The sequence below is a fragment of the Megalops cyprinoides genome, chromosome 12 (genome assembly GCF_013368585.1).
Source record: "Megalops cyprinoides isolate fMegCyp1 chromosome 12, fMegCyp1.pri, whole genome shotgun sequence".
NCBI lineage: Eukaryota > Metazoa > Chordata > Actinopteri > Elopiformes > Megalopidae > Megalops > Megalops cyprinoides.
In genome coordinates, this window is record NC_050594.1 from 24,872,364 (window position 1) to 24,895,460 (window position 23,097).

Below are 23,097 nucleotides of genomic sequence, written 5' to 3' on the forward strand. Positions count from 1 at the left end.
AGGTCTGACATTTACATTTTGCACGGCTTATAAAAAAAGTACAGTGAAATTATTTAATGTGGAATTTGAGCTTGTGCTTCTGCACTGAAAATACTTGCAAAGGGGAACCCACCCATCAACACGGCTTCTGACTGGAAATTTGGGCCAAAGAGCCACCCGGCACTGCAGACAGAGCTTCATATTGCAACATACAGAAGTTTAAAGGGGCAATTAAATGAAAACATGTCATCCTGATGGCATTCACAAAAAAAAAAAAAAAAATCCTGGTCATTCCCCGTGGAAAAAAAGAAAGAGGCCGATCCCTGGCTGGAAACCTTTGAACCGGCTCCGTCAAATGGAAGCGAACACGCTCACTCGTGTGAAATCCTATTTGTCAAACGTGAGCGCCGAACGAAAGCCCGCTGCATCATTGTCTCGGCGGGCTTCAGCCGGGCCTCGCCTTCGCTCAAACGCCCCGGACCGTCGGACTGTTTTTAGAAAATGTTAACATTTGCGTAAACCGTGGGACACCAGAAGTGGAGGCATTCTTGCGCGCTTGTTTTTATGTGAAACACATGTGCCACTGGCAGGAGCCTCGCTGAGTCTCTGCCCCCGGTTCTTCATACTTAACATTACAAAACCCACAGGATATGGAGCTAACACTCCACTTCTGAAAAACGGATTGTCTCACCAACTTGAGTGTAACTGCTGAATTAATTTCCCAACAAAAGCTAGCCCCTTTTTTGATTCTATAATCTCATTTCAAATCCTCTTGCCCACTCCTTTCTCTTTTTACCCTTGAAATTACAATCCTCTTTCAGTAATCTAAAGACTAATTGGTGCCAGTGCTGGCTCTCCAGTGCCACTTTTTCACATTTCACTTTGTTCTGGCGAAGTCCGCGGCAACCTTCCCCTGAAACTGCGCGCCTTCACAATGGAGCCATTCTTGAGGCCGGAGAGCCGTAGACACCACACACAATTAGTGGAAGGAATTTCGGCCCAGAAACTCACAGCTGGAAAAAAAAGGAAATTCCAGAAACCAAAAGCTTTACTTACCTAATGCTGACCTTTGAATCGGTAAACTCGGATAAACAGTTGTGCAATTACAACTGATAAGCCTGCATTCCGGCTCTCTGCATATTAAGTAAATGGGATAGATTTCACTCACTGTCATGAATGCTGAAAGGAATGGTGTAAATAAAATCCCGGTCAGGAACAGTGCACAAATTCTGACCAGCTCTTGTGGATATGCAGATATCATGAATAAGGAAGTGAATACAGATTGACCAGCCAGCATGTGAAGCACACACATGAGCTTGTTTGTCTCTTGGTCGGGGTAAATTATGACCTAGGACACTCACAGGAGCCCCAGATCGAGACATCATTGAAACAGTTCCAAAACAGAGGGGGTCCTGCTGTGAGCCAGGCTCGAGCTGATGGCTATCTTAAAAGGAGATGCACCATCAGAGCAGCCTTTAGGCCGAGCAGGCCAATGCTAATACAGACACATACACCCATTCACACTATCACAGACACACATAGGTGAATGCAGAAGCTCACAAACACTGAAACCAAAGTCACAGAGACACAAAGTCACATTAGAAGTCTCAAAGGCACTCACAGACACAGGCAGTCACATGTAATCGGAGGCAAATGCAAGCAAAGCACAATCACCAGCGCTCAGGAACAGACACACACAAAAACACAGTCACATACAGTCACATACGATCATGGACACACACGGGCATACAAAATGTGCACACAAGCGTGCATATACACACACACACAAAGGCAGGTTTCTGACAATAAAATGCTGGGGGTGCTCCAGCTCCTGAGAGCCAACAGGGAATATTTTCCATGGCTCTCTATATGGGACAGAGCTGCTTAGTCTTGATAGGCTTCCAAAGACACAGTGGAGAGACTTCGAGGAACAATAAATCAGCACCAAAACATTCAACATAAAAAGCTCACAGCTCAACAAAACCAAAAGAACCCTTTCATTCTGAGTGACAAAATACCATCCAACTGGCAGTTTTAAGAACATCCAAACCCAAAAAATCAAAAGTGGATCTTATTTACAAAGAAAAAAATATCCACAGATGGCTATCAGTCATTCTGCCCAATGTCCTGCTCATAATTCTAAAGTCTTCCCCAAAGTAAAAAATGCATTTCTTTAATCTCGCCTTTGTCTATTTCCACGCACATTTTCAAAAAAAACAAAACAGAGCAAATGACTGGAGGCCATAACCCCTATCAAGATAAGGACTTAATATACCAATCTGCCCCTAATGTATGCAGCTGCAGAGGCTTACGCATTGGCTGTAGGGAGGGTTTGATGTTGGATGTGGAAACATCATCATTTAACATTCCTATTTCCATTAGAATCAGCCTCTCACACTCTGAAGGATCCTATAATTTTCTATTACTGAGGGAAGTGGAGGAGGCAGACAGGGGCATACAAACCCAGACAGGCAGAGGGGAATGAGTGATGTTTAAAAAGCCACACCAAACTGAGGCCATTCATTTGCCCTGGGGAACAAATGAATTTAAAAAACCCTGTGCGTTTCTAACCTCTCTTACATGTGATTTGTTTTTCCTCTTATTGATGTTTCAAGGCTGAAAAGGTACCTGTTAAAGATGAGCAAGAGGGTCTGTCTTATTGCATTCGAAAACCTTCTTTTTTTGTTCTCTCAGTTCAAGGAGCCCCATTTAAAATTAATCTCCTAAAGCTACCGGACCTCGAGTTGTCATCTCCGATAATTCACGCATCCACGGATTTTTATGAAGATGGACAAAAGCAGGTACAAAAACCCTTAAAATAGGCTTCAAGCCATCTGCTGTTGCCATGGAGAGTTACGTGTTGCCAGGGCGATAGCGTATTTCTCTGCGCTAATGGCCTGTCCTTTTGCCAGGCAACAAATAGCCTTGTGATGCAACTGCACCTGTCTCAGCTATGTGTTACCATGGAGGCGTTCCTGTTGCCATGGTGACCATCACGCTAATCACTTCGCAAGGGCAAACATGCAGCAGTCAAGTCCTAAGCCCAGCTGTTCTTCCTGATCTCGCTCAGACGAGATACTGCTGGCATGTTAAGGAATGTGCCTGGCCCGGGCCCGTTACACAACATCTCTAATGATCCCCCGAGCTTTCCTGCTCTTCAGCTGGGCTCCCAGCACTCTGCATGGGCTTAGCTTCCATTTGCTCGCACAGGGACAAAAACAAAATATGACATTAAAATGCATTAATTGCGTTGTTGATTCAGGGGTGCGGATGGCTTGACCAATTTAACTGCCTACCCCCTTGGACACACGCTCTGTCCCCGTTGCCCCCTCAAATACACACACACACACACACACACACACACACACACAGTAACCATACACACACTCGCACGCATACACGGGCAGCGTGCAGGTTTTTTAGAACACAAAATCCAATCAATGAGGCTTCAGCCGAGGCAATTCAACAAATAATCAACTAATGACAAAGAAGGGAGCGCGGTAATGTAGCTCCATCTGTAAGGACTTGACAGTGCTATAAAAAGGTATCCTGCTCCCCCTAAAGCCACAGTAGCCAGATAAACACTTTATTATGTCCTGACACACAGTGCTCTGCCATCTGGCCTGATTGGGGGAGAGGAAGCGCCAAGAGTCCATGTGTCGATTGCATCGCTCCCATCCAAGACTTTTCACAGCGAGGAGAAGCCAGCCTCCATCATCCTGCTGTTCAATCGTATCTTTATACGGCCATAATCAGGGATAAGATACGCACACAGGCCTCTACTCAGGGTCAAATCGCATACCCATTATTTCTAAAAAGATCTTTCGTGACAGAGGATAGTGTGCACTGCCTCCTTTTTTCACCGGACAAATAAATGGTCTTTTCCAAATGCTACCAGCTGGCAACTTTTGAGGGAAACGAGACTCGTAGAATTTTGACAGGGCTGCGCAGCCTCTGTGATTCCTTCATCAACCTGCGGACTCTTTTCACTGAGGCAGGCACGCTCTGAACACCACTTATTGATGGCCGGCTAATAGTCTTTAGACAGTGCAGGGTCCATTAGCGAGCTGTCAGAGCACTGAGCTGGGTCTGACGTAATCACACACAGACATAAATACCGCAGCTTCAAACCCAAACAAGCTGTGTGTTCTGTGACAGCTGTCATTTAAACTGATCTGGGCCACGTTCGGGGGAAGGGATAATTGCAGCAAGACATTCCTGCGCGGATGTGAAATTTTAGGACACTGTGCCAATCTCAATTCTTGCGCAAGTGCATCTTGGGTAAAGTCTCACCAGGAACTTTTTTGATTAGGTGACCTTATTCAGTGTCAATTTGTTTTGCAGCAATAGCTTCGGGTTTTGCATCAAGGCGGCAATATGCTTGCCGTGTCATTTTAATGCTGAATCCAGAGAAAACTGGAGCAGCTCAAAAAGAAGTGAGGCGACAGCAAGACAAATAAACACACCCCCACCCCCACCCCCACCCCCACCCACCCACCCACCCACCTCATCCCGCCACATCGGCACCTGTATTCCACCTCTTTTCTCCCATAGAACCCTGGGGCTGCCGGAGCTGTCCAATTTAATTTCAACCTCTTTAAGTACATCTATCGCCACTTTTTTTTTCAGCTGGAGAAAACTGTCCTCCCATTTGTTCCATACCCTTTGTTAAGAATGATATGCCAGTTTAGGTTTTACAGTAAAGCAATTATTCTGTCTTACACAGTTGACTGGCTCTGTGCACAGACCTGTTAGCTGGATCTGAATTAAATGAACCAGAGTGGCGAGCCTCAGAACCCAGCGCTGTGCTTCTCTCTGACAAGTCCGCCGGGATGCAAGGCGCTGGCTCTCTCTCCGCCGCTCCCCGAGACTCCCGGCGAGAGCAAGCGAGCGAGCGAGCAAGGGAGGGAGGGGATCAATATCGCCAGCGAATCTCTTGCTTACCTTTGATATGCCTGAGGAGAAGCAGGGGGTGTGGTAAACACCTGGGAGTAAGGATGATAAGGTGTCTTCTTCAATGCTTGAATTAGATTCTGTCTGTATTCTGGGTCTATGCACCACAAGGAACCCTTCCCAATACTCTGTGGAGAGAGGGAGAGAAAAAAAATGCAACAAAAAAGTGTTAGAAAGCAGCCGTGCTGTCGTCAAAAAAGAGGAAATAGTGGAAAGACAAAGGCTGTGTGTCTAAATACATGGTAATATGAAGCTTTCAAACCAGTTCCTTTTGAGGATTTGTCACATAAGCTGGCGATGAAAGCAGTTTAAATTCGCCTTCCTCTATACATATCCTTATACAGTATCCCAACTAATCTTCTACACACCTTCTTATATACCGCCTATTCTTCTATATACCTGTCAGAGAATACATTGTTACAATAAACCAACAATAAAACAGGAAGTGATGTTTGGGAGGCCCGCTGTGCAACTGTCTGCATTATTTACATGATCTAATCAAATAAATACAGACCTCCAGGGTTATGAGAAGAGTGGCATTTTAAGTCTTGAATACAGCCCAAGGGAAATTCAGTCAGTCGGTTAAATTATAATATATACATGAAAACTACCCAGTTGTATGCAAGGTTGATGACAGAATGCTAACATTGTATAACTGCACCCATATGTGGTTATGCTGTTTAACTGCTCCGTACAGCTCAAGTGAGGGTCAACAATAGGCTCCCTCAAAAATAGACCTTTGACTATAATGATGTGCATCTTTTCTTAATTCAAATCTTTGCTTTAAATGAAAAAAAAATGCACATAAATCTTCCATGAGCTGCAGGCACCATGAGGCCCTTGTCTTTTCCAGATGAACTGCTCTGATGCATCTGGCTGTTCCCATCGTTGCTGGCTGAAGACTCGGCTGGTGTTTGAAGTGTAAGAAATTTACGAGGCCAGCGATGGTTTCAGATCCGAATTTCAGCTCAGAATGACCAAAGAAGCCCACCTAAATTCCTCTATATGGGTTAGCACCGTATCAATCTGAAAAGAGCATCCTGGCTGTGACCAAGCTGAAAAATTCTGCGAGCAAATACACAGCAAGGCCAGGGATAATTAGATTATTTTCTATGGTGATCACGCCAGACTCTTTAAATACAAAGACTCTTTAAAAACAAATCAAGTCATTTTGCTGTTACTACTGCATTAGGGATTAGGGACATTTTTCATTCCATTGCTGGTTCATGATGCATTAATTCAGCTGTGAATAGTAGAGTACACAAGTTTATGCATCCTCAGAATAATGCTGCCTAACTCATTAGAATAAGAATAATATAACATTTACCCACTTGAGTTTGTTCCTCTGTTGTGCACTGTACGGTCTGCCTTTGGTATAAAACGCCACATAATTAACTTGAAAAAACGCTGCAGCCACGGGACTTTAGACGTCCGCACAATAACTGAGAGAAATCACATTTTACCTGCTATCAGACTCAACGGAGCCATTCACAAAGGGACTCTCTTGATTGTTCCTTTTTCTCTCATTTCTTCAATGGCTGCTGGTATCTACAGAGTATTTACATGTGGACCCCCAGAGAGTACACAGCGTAAATTGTACTAATCGGAGGCGTCCCTTGTTGTTGACGGCAGCACCATGTTGCTATGGGGAAGCCTCTCAGTTGCGTCTCCTACCCTCAGACGCGCTGTGTCGGAACGGAAGGCGTTATCGCCGACACGCCGCAGTCTACATTAGAGAAACTTGAAATGACCCACCAAACATGGCCGGAGCACAATTTATCCATTAGACTGAATGGCTGGGTTAATGATTTGCATGGGCAGCGAGATAAGGCTGATTCTACTCCATTTACTACAGAGCGGCTCGGAGAGAAATGAGCTCCCTGGTACTGGCCTCACCTTGGCCTCCTGATTAGCCGAGATATATTTGATAGAGGGGAATGAAATGAAACAGCAATCCGCTGGCTCACCTTAAAACCACGTTCTGCAGGAACTGGACTCACAGGTGACAGTCGTCTCTATATGTGTATGTTTACCAACTGAAGCAGGCAACGATCAGCCCTTTAACAGATGTTTTACAATCATTATGAGTCCTTTATCCTATCACATGCTACAGATCTGTTATTAATAAAAAAAAAAACAAAGCATCAGTTGCCTTCCTACAGAAGCTATTATTATTAGTAGTAGAAACTATCATAATCGTAGTATTCACCTCTGACTCATAGTAATACACTGAACTCCCTTTAAGAGAATTACTAACAGAAGAATCAACAGCATATAGTGATCAAGAACACAAGGAAAGAATTGTTCCAAGGCCAATACTGCTAAAATTCTCAGCTTTTAAGAATCAAGCCATCTGCTTGTGAGAATAACTTTGTGCTCACACAAGCAATATGCCACTCAATGAAGTGCAAAGTCATAATAAGTGAAAAACAGACACTGAGAATCAGACAATTTAAAGTTTATTGTGTATCTGGCATTAAATACTGTAACGCATAAAATATTCTGAGATGCAGTTTAGATAAGTGCTTGGATGACAGTTGCCATGGCAGAAAAATGAAAGATGTTTCCTTTTACTACTGACATGCACTACCTTCTTGATTCTTAAGATAGGGAGAGCATAAAAACTGAAAGAGGAAAGGAACCTATGACTATGGCAACACTTGAGACAACATACAGGTTTGTGTTAAAACAGTCATCGTAAACCACATCGTAGCCCATGATATCATGTAGACACACAAATATAATAAACCTAAATCAAATCATTACCTCATATTTGAAATAATTTATTTAAGTACAGCAACTCTGCTCTGGCATTGTAGCCTAAATGGGGCTTGTAGTTAGCAGTGATGGTCAAAGTTTTGTGACTTTTCAAGCACAGTGTATAATGTGACAATAAATAATAAAGTCACACAACAAAACTGCAATTGCCAAAAAAAATATACTGAGTTATTGCCTATATATGAAATGGTAATTCACATTCATCAACAGTGTGACATACAGGAAGAGTCTCAACAAAGAGACTTCATCCATCATCCAAACACTCTTCCACATCTGGTCACATGGTCTGAGTGCTCCATTGTGTGCCATACGAACAGGGCAAATGATAACACCTTAAACTTTTTGTACCTTTGTTTAAATGCTGTTTTACCTGACTAGGGTTAGTTAGAAGAGGCCTGTTGAATCAATCACTGCAGTGTGACAAATGAAAAATCACCCATTACCTATCTACCTGATACTCTTGATCGTCCAAGCATACATCAAACTCCTTTTGAATTTAAGCGATTCCATGTGAGTATCCCTGCTATAAGTATTCTATTAAAATTACAAAACAGAAACAAAAGAACAATCTCTCTGTGTTGCTTCCTTGGTTTGTCCCATGATGTCACTTAATGTCACCATATTAAAGGGAGAGAGTTTTATTTCCACTCAAAGAATAAAAACTGTAAACATGAACACTTTCACCCGCAAAATAGTAAAGCTTCCTATTAAGAAAAATCCTGTTTCCCAAGACAGCAATGTGAGCATTTATTTTTAGATCAAATGATTTTCCCTACCTAATTAAGTTGTCAACTTTCCACCAAGGCATTTTAAAACCGTATGTGAGATTATTCAGGAAAAAAGGCCAAAATATGTAATGATATTCAATATTTAAACAACATAATTTAGACCGCCACACTCAGGGGAAGTAGCACCACACTAGATATGTGGAGAAACACAAGAGGAAGAGAATTAATAAATAAAATACATAAAATCAATATGACACTCAATATTGACTGGTCCTCGGAAATGTGCCTTTGGTGTCAATTTGCTTACAGAAACAGGCAGTTTGTTATACTATTATATATATCACAGAATATGACACTGAGTATAGGAATATGTATCTCTGGGGGACATTTGAAAATTGTTTGGATTAAACAAGACAATCAATTCTAATTACCACTACATCATAAATCGGCAACTGTAAGCCTTTGACAATTTTCTGTAGTGGCGGTAATTTTCCGAGCCAATTTCACTGGGGATCATTAACTTCTGACAGTTTTAGGTGAAAATATGTTTATTGGGTGAAGCAAAATGAAGCAGGTACAAAAATAAAATATTATTTCTTTATTGTGTCATACAAAAGTATGACAATCACATAAAAGGGACACAAACAAAATAAGAATTGAGGACGTGACTCAAATGTTCCGGGGAAGATTTCAGCTCCCTTGTGTGCGAAGGCATGTTGTGAATGTGCAAATGCATGTTCGCTCGCATGCGTTTTGTGTGCCTGCATGCGTGCCTGCGTGTGCATTCCTTTTGAGTGTGGCATGTTTGCATGTGTACAAGCGTGCATGGATGTGTGCATGCATGCGTGCGTGCGTGTTATTCAAACTGATGAGCTTTAGAGGGCATGGAGAATTCCCCGGAGTGTATGATATTACTAACGGCCATGGCATCAGGGTATTCAGATTTCCTTCCCAGAGAAGTGACCCCGCTGGTCTAAACTTCCAAATGTACTGTAATCAGGAAAAATCAATAGGGTTTAGAGCACTTTCTTGGTGATTTATTTCCATCTCCTGACAGCTGGCGTGTCGGTCTGAAGGCCGGCTCAATGGCAGGAGTCAATAGAGTCTCCAATCAGAGGGAAAAAGGGAAGAGGAGGGGGGGGGGGGGGGAGAGAACACTTGGATTACACTGGTCTCCTAGGCAACAGGCAACGGTGGAGTATATAAAGGCTGTTTGATAGTCTTGGCAGAGGAATCTTTCATTCTCACTAAGAACCGTGGGTCTCTGAAGACGCAATACTCCATCACAACCAATACAGTTAATCCTATCAACTTCCATGCAAAATAAAAGGACTGCTATTATGAGTCTCTCCCTCCCCCTCCTCTGCTCCCATCCTGAAGCTTTCCTTTAAAAAACTGTGAAATATGGAATTGTCAGAAAAACATTCACTCTAAATCTGGATTTTTGGAGGCCTCATCAGTGGGGCTCAGTATCTGTATTTGAATTCCTTAATTATGTTATTTATTTCCTTCATTTTGAGGTTTAAACAAAGGGGATCTCAGTGCGCTAAACATTTCAGCATTATTCCACGGTTTAAAAATATTAAAATTCAAGAGCTTGTCTGCTGACCTCAGACATAATGCAACGGTTTGACAGAACGGTTGATTTGTTTAACTCCATTACGCCGCTCTCTCCCTTCACCACCATTCACAAGGTTTGCATTGATGTGGCAGACAGATCGGTGTCCATTTCTGGGCTAATAAATCAAGGTGACTTGAACAGGCGGCCTCTGCAAAGTCTCCAAACCCCAACAGTCATCAGCGGCTCCTGGCGCATTCTCCATCCCTCAGGTTTTTCCCTGTTGATGGCTCTTTGTTCAGGTGCAACAGCGGCCCATTGCCTTCAGTCATGCCCATGCCACGACCACCAGAGTGGGGTCTGCTCTGATTGGCGGCCACTAAGAAGGGGACGCACTAACGATCGGGCCTGCACTCTGCCTCCCCTCCCCAAACCCTGTCTCCATTACCAGGATTGGAGCGGAGCACCATGGGAGCACCTCAGAGCCGCGCGCCTCCTAAATCTCGGGCCCCACTCAGCCCGTCTGAGTCTTTAGGAAGCGGACGGGGGGGGGGTCGTAGGGGTCACCCTGCTCCTCCTCATCACAAAGGGGGACTTGTGCATAGAGGAGCACCCATTGAGCGGCGGGCTGCGTGCTTTTCATTTAAATAGGACAGCACATCATTTTTCCCTCCACCCGTTCCTTGATTCGGTCTGCAGGCATGAATGGCGAAGTGGACGGGTTGGACAATGGGGCTGAGGAACAAAGCGTTGCAGGAGATTTAATGGTGGTAAGGAGGCCTCCAGGCTTGATATACTCTCAAACCCAGCAATGCCCAGCAAATTTACTGCCCCCCACACCATTATCTAACAGCTACCTCAGTGGCACTGGCTGTTCAGGGTAGTGGGTCCAACACGAGCCACTGCCAGTCCATACATTCAGTGTCACGCTGGGATCCGCTACACGGCTAAATGCAAAACAATATTTGTAACCCATCTAATCAAGACTCAAACCCCATTTTTGTAAGTTCTAGACAATGTTTTTTATTACCACAGGCATGGTTCATAACACTCTGAGGATTCTGAAACACTTTTTTCTGTATGACCTCATAACTCTATTGAATAATTGTCCATTAAACCCTAATGAAGAGGATCACCATGCAAAGGCAAGAGCTGTCCTAAGGATGTACCTCATAAAACGAGAAGTCTGGGTAGTCAACACCCCCCCCCCTTGCACACACGTACACACACCCACCCAAAGAACAATAAAAGATGTCCTGGCCACACTGGGGTACCAGTTTTGGAGTGATAGAGGAACAAAAGTCCCGATGACAGGGAAAAGGCATTGAAAAGCGCAGATTGGGTCAGACAGCCATGGCTGTTCTTGGCGTGCACTCACACTGTTTATGCTTAAGCAGATTCAGCATGTGGAGGTTTTCACAAGCAATATGGCATCCCCTGTGAAGGCAGCATACGGCACAGAGGCGAGAAACTGAGATTTGGGCCCGAGTTTGTTTGGAAGTGAGAACCTCCTTTACAACCATACCCATTAAGAATTTCAAACTGCAGTCGACTTGCACTAAATTTAAGACAAAACACGGACAGTCCGTTTATCAGATTATATGTATTTAGTGACAGGACCTGCAGCAGAATACAAATAAATTTCAGCTCATTAAGAGAGAAATAATGTGTTTGGGGGTTTACACGTTTTGTTCGGAGGCGCTGGCCTGTGTCAGTGTCGATACACGCATGGTTGTTAATCGAGGGGAAATACTTTGTTCTGTCTTGACTACAAGGAGATCAACCAATGTTTACTGACAATATCTCAACTAAAGTTTGGCCCTCAGAATTAAAAATAAAACAAAGACACCAAAGAAATAAACCAAAAAAACCTGAGCAGTTGCTGCTGTTCTCAAAATGAAAGAGCTCAGAGTATCGTCGTATAACTACCGCTGAAGTATTTCATGCGATATAAAACTCAGCAAGAGACCAAGAGGTATTGAAAGTGGCAGCCATTCAAATACTCTCATTTTGACTTAAAAAGGCAGCATTCCAATTTAACTGTTTAAACATCCAGAATTCCCATTCTTACTCATTTTAACAACGAGCGACAACAGGAACCAGATTATTCAGGATTTTGTCACTGCTCTCCCTTGGTATGTGGCGGATAGATGTCACAGTGTCAAGGACAGTAAATATACGCCTGAACAGATGGCATAAGGTACTAATGTCCCCAAACACAGAGCAAGAGCAATTTATATCTCAGTGGGTGAAAAGCACTAGAAAGAGTAATCACTAAAGCAAAGATTACCTGGTCCTTCACTGCTTGCTTTGACAAGATGACATTTAACATAGAAATTCAGGACAGAGCACAGATTGTTACCTCACTGTTAAGGACTGGTGCATTGTATTCCATGCTCTTATTTCTGGACAAGATACTGACAGCACAAGTTGAGCAATGTCAAACGTCTCCATTGTCTGCTTTGGTTACAGTTCTTAAGTAAAATTATCTTTCCTTGTCAGTACATCAGAAGACTAACAAATACCTTGGCTCAGTCACACTGTACGTCCTCACTGACTACAGTGTTCCTCTGACGCTATACAAAATACCACTCACCGTATTTCTTTCCCAAACACGGTTAATACCTCAATAAAAGCCTGAGAACTTGGTATTGTGGATGTAGTTAGTCAATGACTCATGATAAGCATCTAAAATCAAAGGGAATCAATATCAGAGCTGGGTGTTTTTTTCGCAGCTTCACCCACAAAAACACACTTAGTCATAATGCTTATTTTGTGAACCAACTACCTGAGCATTGTCCTTATTGTTGGTCTTATTTGGTCTGGGCTGTATAACGAAAAAAGCATGACTCTGACATCGTTCCACAGCTTTCACAGAGACAGTGATGACCTCAACAGAAAGAAGCAGCCCTGACGAGCGCACCCCCGCGAAACCGGCTCTCCTGAGTTTGCGGGGCTCAGCCCCGCTGCTTCCGGCGCGAGCAGAAAAGCTGCTGACGCGCTCGGCCTGCTCCCCGACGCCGCTCTTATTGATCACAACAAGTGCAGCATCAGCGCTTATTATCAGGGACCTTGGGATGTGCCACGTAACCCTGGTAACCCTGATAAGCCGGGGGAAAGGGATGGGGTGGGGGGGGGATGACGTCGGCAGGGCGGGGGGGGGGGGGTCGATTGCGTGCCATGGCCCATCCTCGCTGCCCCAACATCTGCCCTCCAAAAGCGCAACATCTGCCCGGGGAAGCACATCGGCGGGCAGAGCGTGCTCTCGGCTGACAGCGGCACCTTCATAGGGCGCATCATTCCGTTGGTGACCCCAGAAACAGAACTGCTGACCCTTGGCGGGTCGAACCGGGAGATCGGGGGTGGGGGGGGGTGGCAGCTTCGGGGTCCACAACGCACCGCAGTGTAGCTGGAGGCTGCGAGGCACCGGTGAACGAACGCTTCCCCCGGCACGCCGGACATGTTCATTTTTCTAAATAATTAAACAGATGAACTCCTTGAGAACTACCGAGCAGAGCAAACAAGCAGTGTGTCGTTACAACAGTAATAAGGAATCGGGTCATTAGTAATGAAGGGTATTTCTCCTTATGAAACACTCAATGGATCCATGCTTAGTGTTTTAATTTGATCATCGATAAAGGTGACTCCTTTTGTAACTGAGACTGCCTCCCTTTTGACCCCACAAAATGATCACATAATAATGTTTGGCAATGTTTTTTTTTTTGCCATAGGACCGCACCAGACAAGTGCACATTATTGTATCCTTCTGCCTCCATAATGTTCCTCAGCGGGCCGTCACTATAGAAACGCTGTAAACAAAAGGAAAACATGTATGTCTTCACATTAACCACCAACTGCACTATAGCTCTGGATGTTTACCTTTTCTCTAAAGGCAACGATCAACCAACTTCTCACTTAAATTCTAGAAATACCATGTGAGTGAGGGTTTCGACCTGCCCATGTTTCTGTCTCCACTCATACAGTGTCATCTCTCAAACAGTACTCCAGCAAGTCAGTAACGTTTATCTGACTTACTGCTTGTGACTTGTGCAGTAGATGTGCTCAGCTTTCTAAAAACACGGTCCTGCATCTAGAGTTATATACATCTACCTGTACTGTTGTATTACAGATCAGTGGAATACAGCTTACACCATAAAATGATCCTGGCAATCATGTGTATTTGTGTGTGTGTGTATGTGTGTGTGTGTGTGTGTATGTGTGTGTGTGGGTTGTGTGTGCCTAAGTCTGTGCTTGTGCATTTTTGTGTGTGTGTGTGTGTGTGTGTGTGTGAGCGAGTTTGTGCATGTTTTTCTGTGTGTGTGTGTGTGTGTGTGTGTGAGCGAGTTTGTGCATGTTTTTGTGTGTGTGTGTGTGTGTGTGTGTGTGTGTGTGTGTGTGTGTGTGTCTGTGCTCCTGTGCATGTCTACAGGAGACACCAGACTTGCTGATCCACCTCTCTCAGACTGATAATCCTGGAGTGGCGGCATCGTGTTTGTAAACAATGCCATGGAAACAAATGACACACTGACCGCTGTGCTTGCACGCAACTCCCAAATACAGGGAGCGCTCAGTTCCAGAGGCGTCCCACCACAGTCAACATGGTGACTTGCTCAGAGCAAAATTGATTAACAAAATTTAACAGGACGTGACCTAGATATATAAACGCACTGAAACAAGCGGGGTATTGTTATTATAATTTCCAGCTCTTCAAACCGATGGAAAACATATCATTTGGTATGTTTGCAAAAAAGTAATTTCATTACAGCGAAGCCCAGTGAAACGTAAATCTCCCAAAATTGTGCTCATTTTTTTGACCTTCATTCCTCCCTCTCTGACTGTTTCATCATGCAGTGCAAACTCAACCATGAACGTTACCAATAGAGACTGAATGTCAAAACAAGCCTGACTTTGGTCTGGACTCAGTCCAATTGCATTGCTGTCTATCTGTGACAGAGAATAACAGCTTTAATCCAGTTTTACTTTTGTGTACAACTGCTACCAAAATAAAGGTTATTCTGCATTTATTACAATACAAAAAGATAATGATGCTGAAGTCACCGTACATACATGCAGCCATGGCACACACAGGCACAGATAAGTGTAGCATACTTGATTTACACAATTAATTTCGGTAAATATGAGTCAAATCAATGTTTGCCTGCAGTATTGATTTCCGGTAAACTTGACGGTGAAGAAATCATGACAAACTTTGTAACCTTTTCCGAAAACAATCCCAGTGAAATACAAAGTACAATCCTTTCTGAAATCAAAGCAGATTTGCAGAGCTTATCTTCCTCCTTTGCTATGAACAATTCAGGAACTCGCGATAAAACCTTTTTCTACCCACTGAGCTTTCAGGCTACTTTTAAGTGCAGCAGTTGGTCTCGGTAACAAAAATATTGAAAATCTTGAGGAGGCACAATGTGACAATATGCCAAAGTGTGCATGGGAACTGTAAAGATTGTCTCAATGAACAATTACTATTAATTGTGTCTAAATTATAACAAATTACATATGAGTGCTTTGTTGTTCCTTCTTATTTTTGACTAACAAATTTAATATTGTGCTCTTCACACAACATTATGCATTTGGGGCACTGAGGCTACAGGAAAATACTATGCAACTCACTAGTACTCTGTTATTTAAATAATTATCATGGGATTCTGTGTGTTGCTCAATATTCAATGTTAATATGCAGTGAAAAGATCTATGCTCTCTATACCAAAACATATGTGATTTAATGGTTCCTAATGTGCCTTTGTTTTATCAACTATAAATGTGTCTTATATTTATTCAGAGAGCGTTTTGTTTATAATAGCCTTTGGTACCCACAGTCCTATCATTTATGTACAGTTTCTACCAAATTCTGTAATTCAGAAAAAACAATGAAAACAAGGTCATTTTAATTAAAGACTACAACACTGTCACTGATTACCTATTAACAGATAATATTTCTCTTTAAAAGAAAGTGCATACCAATTCTGACTGATATCAGGCTTGGCTTAAATGTGCAACTTGCCACAGCAGTTTCAAAATTAAGTTTCACTTCTGGATTTTTGACATTGGGCAACGTCTGACCTCCTTCCTCAGACAACTGTTTACGAACAAAAGTTGATTATGGGCACCTATCAAGCAGATAAAACACAAGATAAGTAAAGCACTTGTTTTCAATAACCTTAACCACTTATGCCAATCACTTACTGCAAACAGTGTGTCCCCAATTACCATAATACTATGCTAATGACTTCAATAATGTTCTGCTCAAATATCCCTCGGTATTTTAATTCTGATTTAAGCACTTTGCATTCAAAAGAAGCACACTTGAGTCCAGTTATACTCATTTAGAGTGATTTCTTCCCATGTTTTGCTCATTGCGGTATTGATCCAGCTGAAAGCCCAGCAGACCGTAAACTCCTCTCATGTGGTTGAGTGTGTTCCCGCAAACCTCATTAAACTCAAGAGGCTTCACAACATTATACCACTTGAGCATTATCTGATAAACTGCACACAAAGTGTTAACAACGATATGCCCCTTTCCTACATCGCAACTGCAACTGCAACTGCATGCAAACAAACCATCTGTCGCATGCAATAAAAAGGCAACGCAAACAGGACAGGCCTCCCCCCCTTCCCAGGGCTCCGTCCTGGGATCAGTGCAGAGGGAGTTTCACTGAGCTGGCAAACGAAGAGCGAGGGGTTAACAGACTGCGGAAATCAGTCCGACATGTTGTGACGGGTGAGGGAAGAGTCAGAGACTTCCTGCCCACTGCACTGCCTCGACTCGACTACTCTGCCGCGACTGGATTAGCCTTTCCCAGTGAAGAAAAAAACATACACATACGCGCGCGCGCACACTCACACACACACTCACACTGCCACATCAGTTTCCCTGTTGCTACAGCAACTGCTTACTTTCCATGTCAACTGCAACCCAGTTTCTATGGAGACACGTATACAAAAAAAATTCTTTGCAGCGCGGCCGAGGACCAGATGGCAGTGAACTCTGCAAGTCACATGGAACAGCTTTACTGTTCAAACTGGTACAGAAGTGCAGCATATGTATGTGTGCGTGTGCACAACCACACACACACACACACACACACACAAACACACACACACACACACACACACACACATGCATACACACAAGCACACATGCAAGAACAAATTCACACATGCACATGAAGTCACACAACTAAGCGCAGTCAAATGCACGCACACACGCACACACACACACACACACACACACACACACACACACACACACACACACACACACCTCTAGAAAGCCTCCTTATCATAATACAAGTTGAAGCATTCACATCCAGGAAAAAAATAACACCTTGCAATAAATCACTCTAACGCCTCAAAATTGTTACGCGTGCTTACAACCTTGACATGGGAAAACATGACAAGGACCCTGAAAGTGAGTGCATTGCAGTAAAGTTGCCCTTACCTGACTCCTGTCTTTGTCCACTTTCTTAAAACACTTATTGAGGGACAGGTTGTGCCGGACCGAGTTTTTCCACCCTGTGGGAGCATTGGCAAAGTAGGGGAAATGTTCGAGAATCCAGTTGTATATATCCTTAACGGGAAGTCTCTTGGAAGGCGAGTCCTCGATGGCCATGAAGATGAGGCAGCTGAAGGAGTAGGGGGGCTTGCAGTTTGGGTTTTGCTTGGCGTCATAGGGCAGGTCGGACTGGGCGGGTGAGGGGGGGGTGTCGTCGTCCAGCTCCTGGACGGGACTCACGCTCCGCAGCATCGAGTCCCCAAAACTGTTGAGCAGGTTCTTACTCTCGTGGAGCCAGTTCAGGTTGGTGAGCTCTTCGTCCTCCAGGTTGCCCTTCTCCAGCTTGATGGTGGGTGGTTTGAGGTCCATCTCCTCCTCGTCCTGCATGGCCTTGGTGAGGGGGCTGGCCTGGTAGAACTGGCTCAGGCCACTGGTTACGCTGATACCGGACCCTTCCGGTTTCTTACTGGGAGGCATGACGGGACCCATTTAGACCAAGACACCTGCTGGGAGAGACAGAGGGCACAGTCAGATCGTCCTCATCTTTTCTTTACTCAACATCTTACCCAGCAATGTGGGTTTTTCCTCTCACAAAGTGGGAGGCAAACACAAGCATATCAGACACATTTCCTAGGGTTCTGACAAGGGTATTGCATCCTGGACCCATTTCAATGGTACTCTGGTCACAAATAAACTCTGAAAAATACATAATGCACCCCGACCAAAATGCAATCTACACATCCTCAAAAACACAACAGCCATTGTACACTCTCTGTGACAGTTCTGGAATGCACAGAATGTGCGGTGTGAAGTCTGGGGGGAAACAGAGATAGGCATCTGTAGACCACAATCTAAATGGAACTTACAGTAACAGAGTTGCAGCACATTCATATATGTTACTTCCTGCTACTCTCCCTCACAAACAAACACACACACACATGCGCACACACACACACACACACACACACACAAATAGATTTTTGTCAATGAATATCACTTACAGTAGAACTGAACCCTCACATCCAGCCATGTGTTCACACTGGGAATGCTCTGGCATGAATAAATTTGCTAATACAATTTCCAATAGAACGATCCCTGTTCAACCCAATAATATACATGCGCTGTAGGCAGAATTAAAATGGTTTGAATGTCCTTCATCCTGAAATGAAGAGATGCTGTGTTGCACGTTTCAGAAAATGCTGTTGCTGCCCAAATCCCCAAATCCACTGTCATTATGACTGATTCATTTTCGTTTGTGACTATGTCACATACAGCAAGCCCCTCTGTCACTGCCTCTCTAATTAAGGTAATAGCCATGTTTACGGATCAATCCCTTGCTATCCAAAGATTTGTCAACCAAAGAAGTGACTGAAAAAATACCTGCCTGTCATAAAACTATTAATGAGGTTTCACAGAGGACAGCTGAAACTATGGGTGGGTTTATGTGGCCGTAAACATCTACCAGGCTGAACATGGTGTCCTCTGTATTAAGGATGAAGAGAAAAGGGCCTGTTCATTACAAAGCCCTGATGTGAATCATTTTATAGAGCTTACATAGTAAATGCAATCTATATAAATTGTAGTTATATGTGTAGTGTAAGAATGTACAAACACATCTACAAATAAACACTGATATCCTAAATCAAACCCCCAAAACATGCAGGCACAGTATATCAGTATTACACCGACTTTGCATTTCGCATTGCCCACACATATGCCTCCAAGACACCACCCAGACAAACAGAATTACAATACTGTGCTAATGGAATCCTAATTATAAATGCGATATAGCTAGTGGAATGTTCACTTCACTACGCTGAGCTGATGATCTATTTATGGACACAGCGCTGTGGCAAATTAAAATCACTGCACAAACTGGGGGAAGAAATTAACATGAACTTATTTCAATGTAAATCTGTGCCGTACGTTCGAATGTTGACAATATTAATTTCATAACTACGAATTTCAATACTAAGAGAGAACCCTTAGGGCAGTGGCGCTATTGTCAGTGACGTGGAGATTGGCACGCTTTATACAGGCAAATAAAGTAAGATCATTGAACATTAATCATTAACCAATGTGCTGCTACCTCTCCTCAGACAGCAACTGATTCAACTTTACCTCCAAATGGGAGCTGCGGTCCCTTGAGTCTCTGAACAGGAAAATTATATTATAGCTGACAGTAAAGTAATTTAATTGTACTGTTGCTATGACAACATACTGCTCTGTTTGGGCCTAATTTGCTTAACTGCCAATTGCATCCCTAAGGGATCTCATAGATCATTCTTCCCCATTCTTTTGGGTTCTAAACAAACTTATAAACAACGCCTTAATACGTTCCTCATCTAAACGCGAAGTTCAGGTGAATGAGAACGGTTCTCAGTCATAGTGAATAAGACAACACATGCATGGATATCGACATAATTTTAAGCACCATTGTTGTCATGTTAAAACAAAACTCAGATTTCATCATTATTCGTAAATACACACAAGCTGTAGGTTTGTCGACGTTACAGTAATAAGGACACAATAATAATTTTATGTTCATAGTAGTTGCACTGGAAAACTGCCATTCCATCCAATTTTCAACCATGAACTCAACGAATTCTCTCTTTCAGGTTTCACATTTCAGCTGAAAATCAAGCAGAATATCTCTGCCACATTGTTACTGGTAACTCGGGTTTCTAACGTATTATTGGAAAGTTAAGGCCACCTCGCCTCGCACTTGAACTGAATAACCGTATTACAATCAAAGACCAGGGAACTGGACGCAAATCTACGTTGTGTCACAAGCACAGCTGTACTGTACGTAGCTACCAGTATCAACGCTTTTTTAGCCATCTAGGCACAAGTCAAGGAATTTGAAGCCGCTTTCGTAAACTTGCAACGATAATGTTATTTGGTGGTGGAGTACGTATAGTTCTGTGATATCGAATATGTCGCTGTATTAAGAAAAACAACGTGTTCAAATGTTTTTTTTTTTTTTTGTTGTGTGTATTATGAAAAATATTAGCCTACGATAACTACGATACTAATTGTTTATGTTGCCGCACTGAGTTCTGGAGTGCGCTCCGTGTCAGTTGGATGTAATCAAAGGACAACGGTACGATTAACTAGCGAGCTCATAAACAAAACAAAACTTTTTAGGTCATGCATCACCCTTTAGAAGCCATTACGGAATCGTCGGGGCACGGCCGATATCTTAAGAGTTGCAACAGAAATGCACAAAGCTTCCCCGCTTTTCCTTACCTGGGCATGTGTAGGATTAGGCTACACGCAGAAGTATCGCTGGGATCAACGCTCCTGCACAAATTCCTTCAAAATCTTCCATTGCATTCTTTCGCCCGAGTCACATTTACAGAACGAAACCGGGAAGGGGAAGAGGTCACCAGGCATCAGCAGACAACCTCGCCACATAACAAATTCTCCAGGCGCTTCCACTGTCCCCGATCCTCCGTGTCTGAGTATGTGTTTTTGGTCTGTTCTGGCTGGAGAAAAAAATAAACTGCTCCACAGCAAATGAAAACTGCACACATGACCAGAGGGGGGAAGCTGTGGGCAGGGCGTCATCAGAGAGCAGCAGTAACGGGATGAGGCAAGGAGGGTGTACACGAAAAAAGTAAAGGGACGAGGATAATGAAGTGCTCCGGTCTGTTTGAGAGCCCAAATACCAGCTGTCCTCGCGAATCAACATTTGTTTGTAATAGGTCTGCGAGCAGCGCCGTGCGGCAACACCACATGGTTAGCAAGTCACAGATAAATTAATCAACATCACACTCGTTTAGGGGGGGGGGGGGGGGGGGGGGGGGCTTCTTAAGGAAAATAAATTTACTACGTTTACACGCATGAACCTTCTTGTGCAAAATTATGCCACGGCAGAGAGAAAGGGTATGATTATAAACTGTTGTGATAACGGTTTCATCGTTTAACTTACAGCTATTTTTAAAAAATACTCACTCGATTCCTTTACACTATATTGATTGAATCTCTATACGTTTTGTGTACTCGGAAAGCATTATACAGATGTCACTGTTATATTTATATATTAATAATATTACTGTTATTATTGTTGTCAACATTGACAACAATAAGACGCTGGTGAATTCTGCAGCATCCTCATAAAACAATATTAACAACAATCATGCAAACAGTACGAATTAGAAGTGAGCAAGTAGCAGTGTATTATTATTATTATTGACAATTGCCTGTCAACCAATATGTTCTTAGACTGTGGTAGCATTTTGTTGTTGGCCCACTTTAAAGTCATCAGTTAACAATGGGGATGACTGGCTGAACAGCCTTCTGTGGCCTTTTTAAAATTTACATCCAGAACAATTTAGAGTTAAGGCCCCTAAATACTAACACACATCATATTCAGGTCTATTTCCTTATCACTGAAATATTTATTTAGCATATTTGTGTAAATAAGAGAGTACAGAAGAATTAAGGAAGTAATTGCCAAAATTCCAAATAAGCACAATCCTTCTCTAACACAGAGAAGTATGTGGATTGCCACTGAAACGGTTTACGTATAGATAACTGTTCCAAAACCAAATTCATATGGTAATCATAGTAAGGAAAGACCATGTGCTACTGATTGTTACAACAGTAACACAGATTAATGTTATTAATTATTAGCAGTACTACTCTTAGTATTATTAGTACTACTACTTATACTACTACCAATGATAAAACTGGCTAGCAGTTTGGTATTGATTCTGAGATTTGATGACACATTTCTGAGTTTAACAATTCCATTGATGAAACTGTAGTCATGCATTTACTGTATGGTCTTAATACCGGTTTCATAAGATTTTTTTGACATGCTCATTTTGATGGTGACATAAAGGAGCAGCATAAAGACATAGGCAGCGCAGAGTCCACAGTGCCGTGCACTCTTCCCTCAGCCACTCAGCAAGGGCTTTTAATCCTGCAGGGTTACAGGGGGCTGCGGCCTGTACCAGCCCGGGGCCTCCATAAAACACAAAGGCAAATCCACTCTTGAAAAGATGCGGGCCGCCCCTATTACAAGCTAACCAACTGCCAAACTGTCATTTCGCTGTTCAGCCAAACAGGAGACTTGTGTAATAACAACCGCAAAACTCATTTAAACTTTGAAAAGGCGACTAATGAGGCCATTCATGCCCGTAATAAATTATTCACGGAACCACTGATCCCGCTCGAGAGACAGGACAAAGTATACTTAAGACACCGTACTGGAATGCAGCAGAAACCAGCCTGCACTGTGCCCAAGATTTAAGCTTGGTCAAATAAGCATTTTACATAGAATTAAAATCCCTCGCTTGTAGTGTTCTAAGTAAGCTGAAAATTATTAAACTGACTCAAAAGAAGTGTTTTTTAAAATGCAGATGATGGTACAAAAATGTTTATGTGAAAAAGTGTTTGTTATACAGGTTAATTAAAAGTATGTATACAACAGCAGAAACAACATGATTACTCAAGGAAAACTGGTTTCCTGGAAAAAAAAATCCTCCAGTTTTGCTGCAGTGGTAAAAAGAATGGTGGAGAGATGCAAAGCAGTGCCTGAAATGAAGCCTGCTTGTAATGTTTGACATTACGGTGAGGAACAC

The 23,097-nt window shown here is 43.0% G+C and overlaps 1 protein-coding gene across 9 annotated transcripts in view; it reads right to left on the reverse strand.

The window, feature by feature from the left end:
- foxn3 (forkhead box N3) overlaps positions 1–23,097 on the reverse strand; it is a 65,678-nt gene that overhangs the window by 24,950 nt on the left and 17,631 nt on the right. For 4 of the 9 annotated variants that reach the window (XM_036541851.1, XM_036541853.1, XM_036541854.1 and 1 more), the window contains exons 2-3: positions 17,453–18,009; positions 4,924–5,060 (exon numbers count right to left, since the gene is read on the reverse strand). In XM_036541851.1, the coding sequence (XP_036397744.1) occupies positions 4,924–5,060; positions 17,453–17,995 (680 nt within the window). In that variant the 5' untranslated portion in view covers positions 17,996–18,009. Of the gene's footprint in view, positions 1–4,923; positions 5,061–17,452; positions 18,013–20,755; positions 21,191–23,097 lie in introns of those variants that run through there. The other 5 variants (XM_036541847.1, XM_036541852.1, XM_036541850.1 and 2 more) reach the window with 3 other exon arrangements.